An 18,943-nucleotide genomic window follows, 5' to 3' on the forward strand; every position below is an offset into this window, starting at 1 on the left:
CCCCCCCCCAAATATTTGTTCTACTTTCATTCTCAGATCTTCATATTTTGTTATTTTCTCTGGTTCTTTCTCTTCTATTCTGCTGTCTCCAAGTACTGCCACATCGACTATCCAAACTTTTTTTTGTCTATAGACAATTGTTAAATCTGGGTCTGTTATGTGGCAGGTGCTTGTATGTTTCAATTCAAAGAGCACTTTAGCTTCTCTCTTTTCTATTGCTTACTAGTTTATGGTTCCACCAGTTTTTGCTTGTAGGTAAATGGTATTTCTTGTGAATATTCCAAAGAACCATTGTTGCTGTTTTGTCATGTTTGTTCTTTATAATCAGGCTGTGCAATCTTCTTGCAGCCACTAACTATTATGCGTTCATTTAATCCCAACTTTTTTTGGGATGTTTTTTAATATGTAACTCGAAGCAATGAACCTACCTAATGTTCCTGCCACTTTATTTATCCCATAACAACAACTGTGTGTATAGGTTGGGCTGAAAAAGAGTGACTGTCCCAAAGTCACCCAATTAACTTTCATGCCTAAGGCAGGCCTAGAGTTTTCTGGTTTGTAGGCCAGCACTTTAACCACAGTTCCTCAAACATTATCATATTTTAATTCTGTTTCCTCTTTGAATATTTGTTTATTGTAATCAAATTTCTAGTACATAATGCATCTCTTGCTATTCCTGATTGTAGGGCATTTCCAAGCCTTGTGAGTCTTTCCTATCTTTCTTCCAAATCAAGGAAGATAAAATGTTTCTAGGTTTCACCATGAATTTGTATATTAGGAAAGTATTGCATTCCATCTTAAACTTCTCTTTGACCAATAATATTTATCCATAGGCATTCTAGGCATTAGTTTTGCATGCTTATTTCTTCCTTTGACATGCCTAGAACTTCCTCATTATGCTGACTTCTCTAACAACCTCTTCTCTACTTTTATCACTCTCCTGCTATCATCCACATGAATTGGGGAAGCTTATAAAACTAACCACTAAGAATCCACGTTGACTTGATGGCACACAATTAAGATAATCACACAAACAAATTATTCTATACATTGATATTTCACTGTACCTCTTGCTAAAATATCTGTTGCATGTTAACTTTGGTCTTCAATTTTGTGCTGTTCCTCCCTTATTATGATTAATACTATTAAAACATAATGGCATTTCAGAAACCTATGGAGAACTTTTTTTCCTAGCAGTAGACCCTGGCTACTGACTATATATTTCCACAAAGAGAAGCTACAATGGATAAAAGGTGATGGTCCTTTAACCAAACTCTGTTTTAGTTGTGGTGGTGCAGTGGCTAGAATGAAGTGCTGCATGCTAATTCTGCTGACTACCAGTTGCCAGCAGTTTCGAATCTCACCAGCTCAAAGTTGACTCAGCCTTCCATCCTTCCGATGTCGATAAAATGAAGATCCAGATTGTTGGGCATAATATGCTGACGCTGTAAACCGCCTAGAGAGGGCTGTAAAGCACTGTGAAGTGGTATATAAGTCTAAGTATTACTGCTATTGCTAGTCCTAGCTTTGTCATTCACCAAGCTCTTGGGTCAGAAATAAATCCAGCAAGAACTGGAGAGAGATGTGAGCAAGGGATTGGGCAAAGGACAGGCTACACAACTAGATATTCTGCCTTATCACTGCTTTAGTGATAAGCAGAAAACCAATTTAAGTTATAGTTTGATCCATAGGACTGAATTGAATGCATTGTTAACTGTAGAGTTTAATTTAAAAGCCGACTTTGCAAAGAAAGCAGGAAAGCAGGAATTTTGTTAGATATTTGTAGAAATGGTTCAGCATGAAAGAGAGGTATTTATAGCAACCTAAGTCTTCAAAGTTGAGTAGAATGCACTTAAAAGGCCGATGTCCAGATAGGGAAAAATAAAAAGTTGCCAACATACAAGGGGTTGTACATTATTTACAGTACTGTCCCAGACAATATATTAGCATTCTGAAGAAAATATATGGAGAAATCCTGAGTTTGTCTGATTGTTTTTTTTTTTTAATTTGATTTATATGCCGCCCTTCTCCGAAGACTCAGGGCGGCTTACAATGTGCTCAGCAATAGCCTTCATCCTTTTGTATATTTATACAAAGTCAGCTTATTGCCCCCACAACTGGGTCCTCAATTTACCTACCTTAGAAAGGATGGAAGGCTGAGTCAACCTTGAGCCTTGGCGAGATTCGAACCCTGCAGTAATTGCAGGCAGCTGGTCTTAATAACCAGCTAAATAACAGGGTGCCTTAAACCCCTGTACTACCAAGATTGTTAATGTACGCTAATCTAAAGGCCATTTACATTGCAGCCAACTTGACAGCTGAAGGAACTGGGTGATCTATTTCCCACTTTTTGTTTATCAAACTGCTGAAGGTGCTTCCTTTAAGAATAGTAATGGTAGCTTGTGGCAAAAATCTTAAGGCATTGCAGGAGAGGAACATGGCAATCCCACTGAGACCTCAGAACATTTGTGTAATTACTGGCACTTCAATTCCCCAATCCATCAAATGCATTGATTTGTAATTTAGTCTTCAAACCTCTGCTAATCTGAAAACTGAGCAAAAGAAATAAAAACCATACCTCTGCCCCAGCCACCTTTACTCCCTATAAAAAGTATATTTAACAACTGGTTCCACAGACATTTCAGCCCACATATGTAGCTAATGTTCAGTGCACTTGCCTGGCTGAAGGCAAAACAAACTAATAAAGTCCCAGTAGTTCTTATGAGGGGGAACTAAAACAGCTTCAAGCCATCTTGCCTCTGGAAAGATCTGAAGACCAGGAAATGATAAGAGCAATACAGTGAGGGTTCCTGCAATTAGTAGAATGGATCAAGCTCAGTAGTGGGATTCAAATCCCGTCGCTACCAGTTCGCTCGTGGGCAGTCTCTCTCTCTCTTTTGCATGCGCGTAATGCTTCTGTTTATGCACAGAGATGTTGGGTGGGTGGGCAGAGCTTCCCGCCACCACCGGTTCGCCCGATCAGGGGCAAACCAGTACCAACCCACCACTGATCAAGCCACATCTATACTGCAGCATGTTTTGTTATTTATAAGTTTACTGCAGCTTCAAAGACATCGCAGCTGAGGCAGACAGTCTTGAACACAGATAGTCTCATGGGATTAGAGAGGTTTCAGGTGGATGTTGAATTGGTACAGCAAATATTCTCATAGGCAATAATAGAACCCTCTCTCCAGAGTGGTGAGGCTGACTTCAGTTTTTATTTCCTCTGGCATTAGGACTTAAGAAAGCAGTTTGCAGGTAAAACGGAGTAGGTAGGGAAAGCATCTTGCAAACTACTTTAGCAGACAAGTAGAGATCCAAAGCACTGTGTTTAAGAACTTACCTTATTTGATGTGCTGATTTTGGTGGGTTGCCTATTTGCAATTGTAAAAAAGAAGAAGTTTGCAACATCTTTAGCAAAACTAAGAAAATCCTGCATTTGTAATTTTCTTTACTGAACAGGGACAGTGGAGAACAGCTTTTCATACAAGGGCTATTTGGTGTAAAAATGGAGCTTTTTTTTTCTTTCTTCCTTTCTTCAAATTCTGGAATCTAGTAAATAAAAGGAAATCTCTGAGATTTAAATCTAATAATCTAAAATCTATGTGGCTGAATATATTTCATCCCTTGCATAGGTTCTGTTTACATATTATTAGCAAGGTCAATGACAAATACAATGACAGCAAAATAAATGTTTTGGTTAAAATGCACGCAGGGCCATACATGTTTTGAAGAAATGTGACATGAGAAATGTAGCCTGTTGACTAGTTTACACCACTTGTGACTTGTGTCTAGAATTGTTATGTAAATTATGACCTGTTTATATAAAGTTTATGACCTATCAGAAGTAGAGAGCATGGTGCATATTGAGTAATATTTGTCAGGTGCATGAGTTTTCCAGATATACTGTCAATAAGGATATAGTGCAACTAGATAAGGTTTAGCTCAGCTACAGTAAAATGATAAGAGGGATGGGGATGGAGCAGCCTTCCTTGAGGAAAGATTGAGACACTTGAGGTTTTTTATTCTGGAGAAAAGGTGTAATGGGTTGTGAAAATAACCTTGGGAGACAGGAACCTTGACAAGGACAGACAAAAGATATCTCTGCCCACAAGAGAGAAGAGGGGCAATGGAAAGGATCCTCTATAGCAGTGGTTCTCAACCTGTGGGTCGGGACCCCTTTGGGGGTCGAACGACCCTTTCACAGGGGTCGCCTAAGACCATCGGAAAACACATATTTTCAATGGTTTTAGGAATAATTTTATGGTTGGGGGTCACCACAACATGAGGAACTGTATTAAAGGGTCATGGTATTAGGAAGGTTGAGAACCACTGCTCTATAGTTTTCTGTAAAGTAAAAGTAGAAATACTTTCATACTTGCAAGATTTTGTTACTGAAGCTTTACAATAAGGGTAGACTTAATACTTAAGGTTTCTGGGTTTTTTTCTAGACTACTTTCAAGGGCTGACAGGATGCAACTGAGAAGGGATATGCTTGAGGTGCACAAAATTATGCATGGTGTGAATAAAGTGGACAAGTTATCTTCCTCTTCCTATCACCCAGTGAAACTGATCCTGAATCAGGACAGAGAAAAGATTAAAAAAAAAAAAACACCATGTAATTAAAGTTTGGAATTTGCTCCCCTTGAGATGGGATGGTAGCTACCAGCTTGGCTGGCTTAAAGATAGGGGTCAATTTGTGGAAGTCATGGGAATCAATGCTGTTAAACTTGATGGTAGTGAAGGATATTTGCAGGAAGATCTATTAGATTTCCTTATGCAGTTGGTTGGCCATTTTGGGAACAGATTCCTTGACTAAATGGGCCAGAGGACTGATCAGATTACTGCTTATGTGCTTATTCCATGTTATGATGGAAATTATTGAGAATCTTTTGTTGTTGTTATTGAAACCCTACCCATTTTCAATTTTTTTGAAAAAACAGACCAGAATCCAAGTCATTTTCACCAATCAAGAAAGATTTTGATGCAAGATTCCTGGCAAACTTCTTTTAATGCGATGTTCCAAAATAGTTTGCAATATGACACCGGGGCCAGCTTTTCAAATGGGGGAAAAGTTCCTGAATGAACTTCAAGTAGCTGTTTGGGTCCTGGCCATACTCTACAGTGGGAAGATTTAAGATTAGTTGGTGATGAAAAGGAGCTATGTTTAGCATGTTATAGCAAGTAAATCTTCAATATATTTCCCATTTATATATAAAACTTATTTAGTGATTTAAAATAAAATGATTTATTCTATTTTCATCAGAAGAAAATCAATCTAAGCAGTACAATATTGAACCTTGTTCCAGATTGATACAGAAATATTTGCAGTTTTATGTAGTTTGATTAACATCAACCTGGAAACACAAGGATGAATTTTTAAAATTCAAATTTTTATTCACAGAGTGTCACTCTTTTTAGGAAATATAGTTTTGTGGGAGTTAGTAGGAGAGAGTAGATTGGGCAGCAGCTTGTTAACAAGTTCTTCAATCTTATATAAAATTACTTCATGTTATTAGTTTATCTTTGCTTTTTTATATTTTAGTCAAGGTTATCTTAGTTAACTATATTTATATATATTTAAAAACTATGGTCTTTGCAAGAATCCAACCTAGTTTTTACATTGTACTAAGCAGTGACTCATTTAATATTGGCTACTGAATAAATAACAATGATTGTATTCATATATCACATTAAATCAAAGCAAAACAAATTACATTATCTGTTAAAGTGATCTGTGACTCCAGTAAGTCTCACATTTGCTGTTTCTGTTCTAATGTGTGGCAATGCTGTCACTCTGTTCCTATGAGATTTATTTTACATATTCAGTGAGCATTTATGTTGACTCATTAATTTATTTTTTAAACTTGACAATACTGATGCTAGCATGGAGAGGTCCCTTTGGCATAAAGAGGTAGTGAAATAAAAACATAAAATATATTTCTTTGGGACTGATGAGCAGAGGGATAAATTAGCTTGGATGAAACACAGCCTGAGCAAAAACAATAATTTAGAATGAATACATTAATCTTACTGAAGCAGATATATGCCCATTTTGCCCAAATATCTTCACATTAAGTTTTCTCTTAATAATGTGGTTATTCAGGATCTCACATCCTTTTAAAGAACTTTTAGTCCATTGGGATGCAATTCACATCAGAATACAATGAATATATTCTTTCTTTCTCTCTCATCTTACATCACTATATCTTGACTGTGGCTTTCTTCCATAGAGTTGGAAGTTGTACTTTATTTCTAAATAGGAGATGCTTGGACTAAGCCTATTTACAGTGAAGCAGCTGAATTTTTACCAATCAAAAGGCGCTATGGAGTTAATCCACCTTTATCTTCTTAAATGTTTTCAATAAAATAAAAAAAGACAGAAGCCCCTGTAGAAAAATATGGGGCAACTTTGAATAGAAAACAATTCTTAAATGCGGCAAGGCAATTGTATAAAAAGTCCAATTAACTGTCTTGCCATTTATAGAACTACAGAACTCTAACTAAGATCTTGGGCTTCAATATGTTTATTGATTGATTGAATTTATAGGTCTCCAATTTCACTATCCAAAATGACCCTGGGCAGCTTACAATACATGTTATTAAACTTTGGGCATTACTATTTTGGGTTTGGATTAGACTACCCAGATAGAACACTAGAACAATCTTTCTCTCTCTGTAGTACAGAATTAGTTTTCTATGTCTTCAGATCCTGGTTATTGGTATCACATTATCTCCATATACAGGTAATCCTCGACTTACAACAGTTCATTTAATGACTGTTCAAAGTTACAATGGCACTAAAAAAATAAAACTTACAACTGTTTTTCACAGTTACGACCTTGGCAGCATCCCCATGATCATGTGATCAAAATCCAGAGGCTTGGCAACTGCTCCATATTTATGACCATTGCTGTATCCCAGAGTCATGTGATCACCTTTTGTGACCTAGTCAATGGGGAAGCCAGATTCACTTAACAACTGGATTACTAATTTATCAACTGCAGTTGATGCACTTAACAACTGTGGTTGTAAAATGGGACAAAACTCACGTAACAAGTATCTCACCTAACAGCAGAAATGTTGGGCTCAATTTGGTCGTAAGTTGAGGACTGCCTGCAATCATATCACAAATTAATCTTCTTGACCTCTACCACCCTCCTCACAGCAACAACTCTGGGGTACAACATCTATATCAACCATCCCAACGGGAGAGGTGTAAATTCCAATGTTTTCGAGGAAGGGAAGACCCAAAGGTGCTTTTCAAGAGGCAACTGGACTTTTTCTGATTTTTCTTTGAAGACGTTTCACTTCTCATCCAAGAAGCTTTTTCATCTCTGAACTGAAGAAACTTGAGAATCTCCATAGACATTTACAGTGATGGAGCTTATGGACCATCCCAGTATACTGGCACGTTAAGTGCCACTGATTTCATTTGGAGAGATGAAACGGCTGCATAGCTCTTCCCTTCCTCAATGTCTGTAGAGATTCTCAGTCATGCAGGTCATGGTTGTCCCAAAGGTGCTTTTTTTCCAAGAGGCAACCAGACTTTCTGGTTTTTCTTTGAATAAGTTTTGTTTGGCTTCTCATTCAAGAAGCTTCTTTCGTTTTCACCATCCAGTCAGAGCTGAAGCAGCTTCTTGGATGAGAAACAAAAGGTCTTCAGAAAGAAAAACCAGAAAGTCCAGTCCCCTCTTGAAAAAAGCACCTTTGGACAACCATCACTGTTAAGTTTCCTTTTTTCCCTAACGTTTCTTAAAGCAACTTGTGAATGGGCTTGTGCTACAGCAGTCACCAGTTTATTGTGGAAAGAAGACGCCTCACACTCCGAATGCGGTCCCAAGACTTCCTTCCGAGAGCCGCTTTTAGGCCAGGAACAATCCCTTCCTCCACACACACACAGAGACCCCAGTCTTTCCCCTTCCCCACATCTCGCGTGAGAGGGAAGCTTTCCCGCGGCTGGCCGGCTTCGTCCTTCAAGGACCGCCGCGAGGCGCGCACCAGCCTGGCCTCCGAGCGATCACCTGCAGCCGGGCTGCGCTTTAACTTCAGCCAGGAGGCGCCCTCCGCCTTGGCCAAGACTCTTTCCTGCAAGGCGTCGCCGTCGCCGCGCCCCGGCAGCTCTCTTTTGCCTTTCCACCAGGGGGACCGAGTCGGCTTCGCGGAGGCGACCCCCTCCTTCTTCGAAGTTTTTCCTCTTCAACACGCCCGATTCAAGGAGAAGAACTCCCGGTTGGCGTCGCAGGGGAAAAAAGGCGACCTAGCCATCTCTTCCTCCCTACGCGGTTGCCTGAGAGAGAACCGCCGAGGGCGCCGCCGGCTGAGGTACGCTCGTCCTGCCGCCTGTACCCACGCACTGTGACCCTTGAGAGCGAGAGAGAGCAGGGCTTGGTGGACTGTCAATGCCGGCAGAGGCGGTCCAGCCGGACAGAGCAAGAAGGGTAACGAGAATGGGGGGTGGGGGGTGGGAGACAAGGTAGCGTGGACGGAGGAGGAGGAGAAGGGAAGCCGAGGCTCGGGCTTAACCCTCGCAGCGTTTGAGGTGGTGCTGGTGGTGGGGTGGGGAATGCATCGTGTAGGGCTCGCACGCACGTTCTCCAGAGGAGCGCGCGCGCATGTTTGGTGTCCGCCGGCATATACGGCGGTGCTTGGGACGAGCCTCTCCGCATCCGGAAAGACTCAACATATTTGCATAGGAGACCTCTCCGGCCTGGCCTGTTGCCAAGCCCTTGGAAGGAGAAGGGGGGGGGCTGCAACGGGACAGAGGTGTGTGGGGGGGGGAGCGTCTTGCCGGACCAGGGGTTGCTCCCGCTTCGGCCAACAGCTACGCTTTTTAGCCGGCCGTGGCAGCTGCGGCACCCTGGCGAGATGTATGCGGCAGCTTCTGACCGCGGCGGCTCCTCCCCCTTCTGCCTCCTTCCCACAGCAGGCCGACCGGCTCTCGTGAAACCTCCTTGCCCAGCAGCCAAAAGCAGCCCGGCTCCCCGAGCTCCACCATGACTGCCCCTGCTGGGACGCTAGGTAAGTAGTATCAGCGTCGCTGCTTTAAAATAGGCGGCCGGGCATGAAGCGCAGAGCTTGATTGGGGAAGGGCGGGAACGGGCTGTGGCCACGGGACGGAGGAAACCATGCTCGAGCACCTGCAGAACTGCTCAGCCTGACAGGGTAGGTGGGAGGGTGAGATGGGAATCCCCTTCCCTGGCTGAGGCTCCCATCCTTCTCCCAGTTGCGCTCCCTCTGTACATCATCCTCCCAACCTCTTTAATAGCTTGTAATATAAAATATTCAAGCCCCAGTGTATGTCACTCGATAAATGGTCTCTAATTCGACGTCTGGAAAGGGGAAAGGAGCGAGACGACTCCGAAGCGATTAAACGGAGGACCAGCTCATCACCTTAACTTTGGGGGGGGGAGGGAGGGAAAAAAAACCAAACCAACTAACCACAACCCCAGCATATGCAGGCATTGTTTCTTAAAGGATAAGAGAAAAAGTATCTTTCAAAAACGGCAAGCAATTCATTTCATGCTATAATTTCAGGGCTCTCCCAGCATCTTGGCTTTCATTCGTTTTCTCCTGCTATTATTAAGCAACTCCTTGTTTTGAAGATTATACTTTGCAGATCATGAATTTGGTAAGCATATATAGGAGGAAGCAGTTGCAGTGACATCATCGGATTTAGCCAGCTTCAGTGGTTCATGAGTACTGCACATCACAGCATCCCCTAGAATTTCTCGGTGTACACCAAATTTAATCTTGGAAAGTTTACTTGTGTGTGTTTGTGTGTAACAAAGTGCAGCCTGGAAATACCAGCTTCTTTCTTATTTTTTTAGCTAGCAAATAAGCCTGGTTATAGTGTTGGGAGTATATATGTATGTGTCTACATACACATACGCATCTGTGATATTACTGCAGCAATAAAATCTCTGTACCTGTGTAATAAAGTTTCTGTTCATGTATAATTCTATATAGAACAAAGGATTGTACTTAAAGCTTGCATTGTTTGTTGCTTATCACAAGATATTACTTTGAATGAGTGCTATTGGAAACTTTTTACAGAGATAAGAAATAAGAAATAAAATACATTAGGCTCATTATAAAGAAATATGAAAGTTAAAATGCTTTACTTCTTTATTAAGTATCAGAATAGATCAATATTTAATGTTAGGAACTGTTATTAGGATGAAATTAACTAAATTTCATGAAATTAATAAAATGCCCATTGGCATTGTTAGACTGGAATTATTAAATTATTTCTTAGATCAGCAACTTTATGTATCAACAGTTGACTAGCGGTATTATGTTTGTAGGAATATTCTTTAATACATCTGAGGAAAAAATATCAGATCAAAACTATATCTGATTTTGGTTTTGTTTCAATTTTAAAAATCTATTTTAAAAGTTCTATTGTTATTAGTCAGGGAAATTAAAGATCTCATTTAACTCTTTCATTGAAATGAACGAGTCTTTCAACTCCAATTTTACAGTCATTTAAGCTGAAATAATCACCTTAGCTGAATATAATTTGAATATAATTCATTCATTACAGTTAAATTGGATTTAAATCAAATCGAGTTCTTTGTGTTGGTTTCACTTGTTTCTTGCAACTCTTGAAGTATGGTGCTTGGCATATCAGTTCAAATCCAAATGTTGTATTTGACTCAAATAAGTTTGCATAATCTTACTTTAGGAACAAGGTGCTTCCATTCAAAACAAAAGGAAGCCAGTCCCTGTGATAGTTATTTGACATAATGAATACAATGAAAAAGAGTAGAGAAAAAGTTGGGCCTGGTTTACTAAATTTATGCTGTATCTTTCCTCCAGAGTTTGAGGTGTTATTCTTACAACAGAATAGCTCTCTAAATTATGCTGGGTTAAGAACAGTGGCTAAGCAAAAAGTCAGCATATGTTAGTTCTATTGTGTATTCCATTATATGGGTAAAGGAATCTGGGGAGCAAGAGGGAATTAGGATTAGTGATTACAATGCATGTCACAATGCAAACTTCATTCCTTAGGATATTGTTTGTGAAATTGTGATGTTGGAGGTTGCATAATGATGTCATGATAGGTTTCATCATTTCGTCATTGTGATAAGGAATGGATGCCCATGCATATTAGGTTGTTTAACCCAAATCTTAAAGGGAGAGATAGTTTGATACAGTGTTTGAAGCACTGAAACCAGGAGACTGGGATTCCTAAATCTGCCTTAGATGCAAAGCCAACTGGTAACTCCTTTTCAAACTTGGAAGAAGATAATGACAAGCCAGTTCTGAAAAAAATATTGTCAACAATTGTGACTTTTCCAGGCCATCACCCCAAATCAAGACTGACTTAAAAGTATAACTTCCCCAACTCTATTCTTGTCTATAGCCAAGTGGCTGCTGATGGGGTTTACAGACAATAGAATTTCAAATCTGTAACAAATTAGTTTCAAATGTTAATGTTTCTAAGTGCAAAATTGCAGTTGTTCTGGGCTTACTAACCAAAGTGGTAACCTAAGATTTAGTTCAAGAACTGTACATGACAGCAGGTTAAGATAATAGCATGCAAATGTTTGTTAATTGCAATTTTTGGCTTGTATGTCTTGGAGACATACACTTTGAATAACCCAAAATGCCCACCCAGTTTTCAGCTGAGTTTAGCCTTGGTTCTCTGGTCCTAGGTAAATATTCTTGACTACGTTACCTTTAAAGTACTTGAATGGATTTTGTGCTGTGTCCTGATTCTTACTACATATGGGTGCAAAACAAGGAAAACTAAATATACTTTATGCTGTTAAATATTTCATTACATAAATATTTTATTAACTGTAGAAACAATGAAGCATTGAAATACTGAAATATCCGTTGCAAATGTATGTAGAGCAGTAGGGTGTACTGGTTAAGATGAACTGGGATTTTACAATGTTGCGGTGGGGAAAATTGGAAGACAGCATGTTGAATACATTGTCTGGAACCCCTGAAGGAAAGAGACAATATTATCAAACAAATAATTCATGTTGGATAGTCACCATGATGTCTTATTACTGCTGGTTTCAGTTGTTTCTGAATCAAATTCTTAAGAAAAGTTGGTTTACCAGAATAGTATGGCAGCACATAAAGTCAGCACTGAATTGTGGTTCAATTCAATGTAAATTTACATTCTTCTCAGTTGTTGCATTTGGTATGGAAAAGGTCCATTGTTTTCTTAAATTTAATCACAGAGATTGTTTCTACAACATGTCCTCTCTAGTCAATTGCCCCCCTCTCTCTCCCTCTCCCTGTCCCTCTCCTTCCCTCTCCCTCCCTCCCTCCCTCCCTCCCCTCCCTCTCTCTCTCTCTCTCTCTCTCTCTCTCTCTCTCACACACACACACACACACACACACACACACACACTGTGTGCAAACAGTACAGGATTGGGGACAATTGAAACAGTTTTAAATTGCTTACTTTTTAAGCACTCCTGCCTGCTGCAATTTACTGTTGCATTTTATCAGTTCACAGTAGTGCAATCAAACACCCAAACACTGAAGCACCACCCTTCAGTGTTTGGGCATGGGGTGGGGTTATCCACGCCCACTTGTCTCAGACCTTTTCCCATCCTCTTTGTGGTTTCAGGGGAAGAATAAAGATTATAACAGAGTAAATCAGAGTTCACAGAAGGGACACATTTTCCCAGGGACCTTTTAAGGCTTTGAATTTGTCTAAGTATCAAGAAGGAACAGTTAAGCTTCTGGTAAGCAGCTTGCATGATAGAGTTGATGGAGACAGAGGGTTACCTTAGTCCCAAATGGAGGCCTGTTTTGGACCTAGGATAGTCACATGACATGCTAACACCTCCCAGACCTAGATAAGCAGATCATGCAAATAGGCATTCATCTTTTACATAACTGCAGAGGCTTTTTGAATTGCATCTAATACATTTAGGACTAAGAAATAATGAATATGGAAGCTGGAAAGAAACATTTCATTAGAAAATCTTTCACACATATCACAAAGGAATATTCGAAGTTTACTTAATTTTAGTAATTCCTGCTGAGCTATTCAAGTCTTTAAAATTGGTTTATCCCTATAAGAAAAGCTTGCTAGGATGATTAGAAAATGGAAGAATTTAAGGTAAAATGTGCTTTTTGTAAATTATTAGAGTGGTGTGAATTTATTACATTTTATATTAATAAAAGAAATGGCAGAATTAACACATTTTGTGTTTTTCATAGCAGAGATGCCCAGGCAATTCCCAAAGTTAAATATGTCTGAAGTTGATGAGTCAGTGCGAATCTTAGCTGAAAAGGTTTTTGCCAAGGTTCTTCGAGAAGAAGATAGCAAAGATGCCTTGTCACTTTTCACCGTGCCTGAAGATTGTCCTATTGGGCAACAAGAGGCCAAAGAAAGAGAACTTCAGAAGGAATTGGCAGAACAACAGTCTTTGGAAACTACCAAAAGGTAGCTTTGACAGGTGGAAGAATGTTTGGTAATGAGATTTGAGGTCTGCTAAGAACAGTTGTTTGACACCATCAGATATAATATGAAGTGTTGTCACTCTCTAATCCTGCCATTGGCTTTTTATATGATTTTAGTCTTTTTGATGATGTATTCTTGATTGACTCATAATGTGCCATCCAGTTGCAAATCCTATAAATATATTTTCTCCATGATGATCTGTCCTGAACTTTCAGGTCATTTCAACAGTACATCCATTGCCACGGTAACTGAGTTTATCCAGCTTGATCCTGGTTGTCTTCTTCTGTTTTCTGTGCATTCTTCTTATTTATATGAATTTAGTGCCACCCACCTCTGGTTTCTTCAGTTAAACTGAAGATAGGGAATGCCATTTAGAAATGAAATCAACTTATACAGATAGAAAGGGAGCGAATCAGGAGTCCAATTGATCCTACTACTTATACAGCTTATGTGCAAGTATGAGCCTACATAAAACTCAAGTTCATTCCCTGCAGATAACCATTTGGTAAAGGCATATTAAGTTTTTTTTAATTGCTCACTCTTTGACTATTGTTGAAGTTCATCCTTGTTGTCCCTATGATACTCTATCTTACTTGTCGTTGACAAGTAATCAACGAACAGCTGTAAATAGATGGCTGAGACATAAATACGAAAGATGTTTATGGGCATCACATAAATGGTCCCTTCTAGTTACCTTCCCGTCTGTCAAAATATTTAGCAACTTAATTAAACAAAAGTATTGCTTTTTAATGTGGAGAAAATGACTTCCAAATTCATTCAGTCAAAAGGTTTACATTGTAATACTGTGAATCTTGAAATAGGTTTACAAATATTGCTCATTTGATAAACATTGTAAAATGAATTTGTACTGAAGTCTCAACAGACCATTTGTCTAACACATTTGCAGAGCCTGTCTAGTACCATATTTTCCAATCCTTAATATTTTTCATAAATACCCGTTTTGAATATTTCCAATGAGATTTCTACATGAGACAGAAGTAACACAGTGGATTCATGAAGTAGAAAAAAAGCCTTTTGACTAAAGAAATGTGTATATTATTCTTTAGAAGATTTCCAGAGCAAAGAGACTATTCGTTGCCTTAAATTGATGTATTGTTGACTTTATATTGTGTGTTATGAATACCTAGGAAGAAAAGTTTCAAGATGATTCGATCCCAGTCCTTGTCATTACAAATTCCATTGCAAGACTGGAAGCCGCCATCAGCTACTCCAGCTGTGTCTCCTCCTACTCCAGTTCTTCCAGGTGCCTTTCAACCTATCCAAGGGACATATGATGTTCCAGAATTTCAAAGAGTTACAATTAGTGGGGACTACTGTGCTGGGGTAAGCAAATAGACAGATGATAGCAATGATTTTTTTCTTATAAATTAAATATTGTATATATAACATGAAATTAATTTTTTGTTTTATGATGCTTATGCTTGTGTAGAATTGTTTAAGTAGCCATGGGAAAATTGTCCTGGTCAATAGCTTTGTTGCAATGAATAAAGATATAATATACTACTATAGAAATACAGTATTCCAAATGATAGATTTGGAGTACACAATTTGTCCTGTGGGATTCCTGTAGTAGCGAAAGACAACCTTTATTTTTACTCTTTTCTTCATGTTAATCGTCAACTGGAGGCATGTACTGCTAAACAACATGACTAGACATTACCTAAAATAGGAAGTCCAAGCATACTTTCCATAGTGACATATATTGGCCTCATTCCATTTGCAGGATATTATTACTAGGAATATGAATAGGTATGAAGTTGGAGTCAAATAACTAGATAACTTTGTGGGAAATGTCCAGAGGCCCCCACCTTCAGGTAACGAATAGGATATTACATCTTCACTTGTATGATGTGTTGATATGAAGTAACAATGTTCATTAAGCTGAAAGGATCCTTTCTAAGAAGTCCTCAGAAATCAGATACTAAGCCTAGACCTGGATATAATTTCTTGAACCATTATTTATAGCCAAAGCTCTGGAAATGTGTTTTGCATTTACTGAATTAGCTGAGGTCTTAATCACATTGTTTTACAAAGTTATATTTTAAATCTGATTTAAAATTTAAATATCTGATCTTTATCTCTGATTCTCACTGAAGTGATAAATCTTAGCCAGACTGCAGATAGAAGGTGGATAATTAAATACCCATCTGTACAACATTTTCACACAAGATACTTAATAAGGCATTAGTGAGAAGCATTCTGTCACAATTTTCTAGCTTTTTATATGCAGGGAATTCCTTTGAATGAAGGAGCATTCTGTGAATTGACTCCCACTTGCATTCTTGAATAATGCATGCACACATCTGCTTTCCCACCCCAGAGCTGACAGGAAAACATGCCCACTCTAAATATTTATATCCTCACAGTTGCATCCTTATGTGTCCCCAATATGTCTGCGCTGCACTGTGTTCATTCAACTTTGGCATGCAACATTCTTTTTTTTTACAAACATTTTATTGTATTTCATAAACAAACATTAAAATACAAACTAACATAAAGAGAAAATAGGGAGGAGAATAATGGGACAAGTTAAAAGTTGACAAAAAACACATCAAATATTTTTAAAAAGTGACTTCTGACACATTTCAGTACAAAGATAACAACTATTCTCTAATTGAAATGAATATTCAATATTTAAACTGTCTTAGAATGCTAATTATCACTAATCCAAAAAACTTCTTCTCATAATTTTAATCTAACATTTAATAAATGATCAAATATGTATAACCACATATTTAAGAAACTCATTAATGGCTGTGATGGTTGGCTATCTCAACTGAAATTCCAGCCTTGCCCAATATCATCTAGTATGTGAATTTATTTATTTGTTGTTCCATTTATATGCCTGCCCACTTATTGGTTGGCAGGTACAAATTGGTTACTTTGTACACTGCAGGTTTTTTTTCTTTTCTATTTTACTGTTGACCAATTTAACTTTAAAGCATGTTTTGAAACTGTGAGTTGACTGGTTAGCTGTTTGGCTATGAACCACTAATTGCAGTGGTGGGATTCAATTTTTTTTTACTACTGGTTCTGTGGCCGTGGCTTTGTGGGTGTGGCATGGCTTGGTAGGCGTGGCAGGGGAAGGATACTGTAAAATCTCCATTCTCACCCCACTCCAGGGGAAGGATACTGTAAAATTTCCATTTCCTCTCCAATCCAGGGGAAGGTTACTACAAAATCCCCATTTCCTCCCAATCAGCTGGGACTTGGGAGGCAGAGAATAGATGGGGGTGGGGCCAGTCAGAGGTAGTATTTACCGGTTCTCTGAACTACTCAAAATTTCTGCTACTGGTTCTCCAGAACTGGTCAGAACCTGCTGAATACCACCTCTGACTAATTGGCAGAGAGAGTCTGACTTTTTGTATCTCTTAGTTTCCATCTATCCAATGGACAAGTGCTGCTAAACAGATGGAATTTGAGAATTGGTTAACTGTAAGGATGAGCACAGGAATTACAAAGTATTCTTAGTATGTAAGAAGATGAAGCAACAAATCAGGAATAACTTGAGACTGCACAGAAAGGCAAGTCCCAACCCCACAGGCTACAGAAGTTCAAGAGCTGAGCTTTTATACTGTCCACTAATGCTGTAAGCCAGGATTTTACACTCAGTTAATTGGTTGATCAACATTTTTTTAAAAAAAAAGTTGGCTGCAAAAGTTCTGGTCTCTCTTACTGCCAAAAGAGAAGTGGAACATGGGGAAGGAGTTCAAGGATAAAGTGGGAGGAAATTATTCCATAGGAAACACCAGAACTAGTTGGTGTCGGGTCTATGACAATTCACCACGGTCAACTCACCATTGCCAACTTGCCATGGCCAACTCACTGCAGGACAACTCACTGCAAGACAAGACGTACGCCAATATTAAAGAAATAGTAGAATAGAATCATTAAAGAAAAGAGGGAGAGAATGAAATGTGAATGGAATTTTTTTTAAAAAAATAAAATTTATTTTAAATAATTAAATAGAATTGTTAAATTGTTCTGCAGAGAGTTGTCCCACAATGAGTTGGCTGTGGTGAACTGTCCTGCAGCGAGTTGACAATGGCGAGTTGGCTGTGGCAAGTTGTGCCATTCTGGTTGGAGTCACAATATTGCCAACCCAGAGCATGTAATTTCAGGCTACTTTTATGAAGTCCGTCAACACTCTTTACATTGTGTAGACCAGGGGTCTCCAACCTTGGCAACTTTAAGACTTGTGGACTAATAATCAGCTTTACTGGCTGAGGAATTCTGGGAGTTGAAGTCCACAAGTCTTAAAGTTGCCAAGGTTGGAGACCCCTGGTGTAGACAGTGTGTCTTGAAGATGGATGTTAGGAAAAACACCACTTCCAGAACTTTTAGTTTAAGCCATCCTTGGCCACTATCCCCTGTGGGAAGATGGTGAGATAGACTCTATGGCATGTTTTTGGAAAATAGTTAGTGGGCTGTCCTTGCACCAGGCAAGGAGGCTATTGGGATTTTCCTGTAGTCTGGCAGAGGTGTATTGCTTCAAAGAGAAGCATAATTTACTTCCAAGTACATTCATTTTGGATTAGGATTATACTTTTAATTATTAACTGTATAACTCTCCCTTTAGGTTACAGTTGATGATTATGAACAAGCTGCCAGAAATTTAGCAAAAGCTTTACTTATTCGAGAGAAGTATTGCCGCTTTGCTTACCATCGTTTTCCAAGGACGACAGCACAATATTTATGCAGTATGAAAAATGAAAAATGGAAAACTGAAGATGAAGTGCTCCCAGGTAAATTAGCTCTAATTAAAAAAAATAATGTTCATTTGCTTTTAGTTTTTTTCCCTAGACATTAAGAAGAGATTGACATGCCAAAATAAAACAGTTAATGGTACTTAAGGTAAGCAAGAAAAAACATAACCTGCTATATTAATATGGAGATGCAATTGAAAAGTATTAAAATAGAATATGAAGAAAAGATAGTTATCATTAAGTGAGAGCATAACTCCCCTTTTTAAATCTTTAGAATAGTGAATATTTTTTCTATATTCTAACCAGATTTGGATGTTGGCCCTTTCTTGGACTGAAAGGTGAAAAAGAATCTTAAATATTAGAAGTGTCTGCAGGATGGGTCAAGGGGAACAAATAATGAAAACAGTACAAGCTCTGCCTTTCCAATGTATCTGCCATGATGTCACACGCATGTGGGAAAGGGTGGGGTTTATGTTACTAACATGTTGCTATCATTTTGGTACAAGTGCTAATGCTTCTTTAATTACTTTAAAAATTGCTTCTAAAATTTATTTGGGTTTAAAAAATATAGAGAGAATGGCTGTTTCAGAGCTAACCCTCTTGGAGATGTGTGTTTTTTGTCTTCCTTCCAATATACCGTGTTTCCCTGAAAATAAGACCCTGTCTTATATTTTTTTGAACCCTGAAATAAGCGTTTGGCCTTATTTTTGGGTAGGTCTTATTATTTCGGGGCATGTGGAGCAAGATGGGGCTCCTCTTGCTGTCTTACCTGATTTCC

At 38.8% G+C, this 18,943-nt stretch overlaps 1 protein-coding gene across 2 annotated transcripts in view; it reads left to right on the forward strand.

Annotated features, from left to right (window-relative positions):
* Window positions 1–8,223: 8,223 nt before the first annotated feature.
* AMPD3 (adenosine monophosphate deaminase 3) overlaps window positions 8,224–18,943 on the forward strand; it is a 48,372-nt gene continuing 37,652 nt past the window's right edge. For both annotated transcript variants that reach the window (XM_070934037.1, XM_070934042.1), the window contains exons 1-5: window positions 8,224–8,325; window positions 8,927–9,021; window positions 13,198–13,420; window positions 14,587–14,782; window positions 18,039–18,204. In XM_070934037.1, the coding sequence (XP_070790138.1) occupies window positions 8,997–9,021; window positions 13,198–13,420; window positions 14,587–14,782; window positions 18,039–18,204 (610 nt within the window). In that variant the 5' untranslated portion in view covers window positions 8,224–8,325; window positions 8,927–8,996. The remainder of the gene's footprint in view (window positions 8,326–8,926; window positions 9,022–13,197; window positions 13,421–14,586; window positions 14,783–18,038; window positions 18,205–18,943) is intronic.

This window comes from Pituophis catenifer, unplaced genomic scaffold (genome assembly GCF_029215685.1).
Source record: "Pituophis catenifer annectens isolate HBS135680 unplaced genomic scaffold, rPitCat1.0.hap2 SCAF_1, whole genome shotgun sequence".
NCBI lineage: Eukaryota > Metazoa > Chordata > Lepidosauria > Squamata > Colubridae > Pituophis > Pituophis catenifer.